Here is a 1,280-nt window from a genome sequence, read left to right as displayed (position 1 = left end):
GGAAGTTATGTGTGTCACAACTACCGACTTGTGATTTATTTTATATGATGACCTGAATTGATACATACTGCCAACAACTTTGTCTGTAGTACGATCTCTGCAGGTGTAATGTATAATATACAGAAAGGTTTACCACGTACCTGTTTAATAGAATGTAAGGCACTCTCGACAGATTGGTAATCTGGACTGGTTTGCGCCTGTTGATTATTTTCAGATTTTTGAACTCGTTAGCATACCCAAATGGTTGGAGACGTGATGCAAACAATTTTTTTTGCGACAAAATAAACTGGGGTTGACACCATGCTAAGTAGCAATGCCTCAGTGTACACATATTATATCGACATACCGTAAAGCCGTGTAGTTCTCGCATGAGGAGCGGATACTTGAGCACACGCTGTACTGGTTTAATGAGATAGGACTCAAGCGCTGTTGATTGTGGGGAAAGATTGAGGCCATAGGAGCTGAGGAGGTAAAAATATGATACAAGACTACAAGAACAAGTGGGATAGGATGCGACAGTGTGAAGTATTAGCTAAACATATGTGCATCTCAGTGCAACAGCTAGAGAACAATGCTTTAAAGAGAACTACGTGGATATCACAATCATAAGATTCTATCATAACAGCAATATCGTGCTGAAAAGATACAAACGAAAGGACGTGTATGTATTGCTGCTTGAAATATATATTTGAATATATAGCTACATTGAGACAGAGGTGTTTACGAGCTTCTATTGGCACAACATATAGACAAGTAACTAAATGTTCGGAACTTGCTACTGTCTTGAGAAAAATAATTTGACATTTCAATACAAAGTGCAGACCTTCAGAATAGTTCAAATATCTTACACCTATGACGTATAATACCATACACCTATGCCGAATAGGTAGCCTACATTTGGACTGTTCCATGGCAGGGTTGCGCTCGCGAAGGAAAGCATCCAGTCCGAGTGGCCGGTCGGGGCTATTGATAACCGTTTGCACCAAATCAAAGGCCTTGGGATAGTGCAAGCAGTAGGAGCTGCGCGTGTTGGGGTATAGAAGTGTTAGAAGCAGAGCAAGTGTCAAAAATGTGTCACGAATAGCCTTGGCGAAACACGGAGCTGTAAGACGATTCTCTTAAAGTGCCAGTATCTGTACAGCATCAGCAAGAGGCTGCTTATAGATGTTACATGTCCACGGACAATATTTCTACAAGTCGATATACATGTACAAAGACACATAAATCTATCTTCTCATCGAATAAAGCCCAGCGTATCTGTACAAGTCGATGTATATATA

At 40.5% G+C, this 1,280-nt stretch overlaps 1 protein-coding gene across 1 annotated transcript; it reads right to left on the bottom strand.

The window, feature by feature from the left end:
- Window positions 1-40: 40 nt before the first annotated feature.
- SARC_11738 (hypothetical protein) lies at window positions 41-461 on the bottom strand (the record flags this gene model as incomplete). Its single annotated transcript, XM_014294169.1, has 3 exons — window positions 41-97; window positions 141-197; window positions 347-461. Coding segments are annotated over 3 exons (229 nt in total), but the record flags the coding sequence as incomplete, so codon positions are not given.
- Between the last annotated feature and the right edge of the window lie 819 nt (window positions 462-1,280).

The sequence above is a fragment of the Sphaeroforma arctica genome, assembly GCF_001186125.1.
Source record: "Sphaeroforma arctica JP610 unplaced genomic scaffold supercont1.1850, whole genome shotgun sequence".
NCBI classification, from domain to species: Eukaryota; class Ichthyosporea; order Ichthyophonida; genus Sphaeroforma; species Sphaeroforma arctica.
The sequence above is the reverse complement of the archived record's forward strand: the minus strand, read 5'-3'. Positions and strand labels throughout refer to the sequence as shown.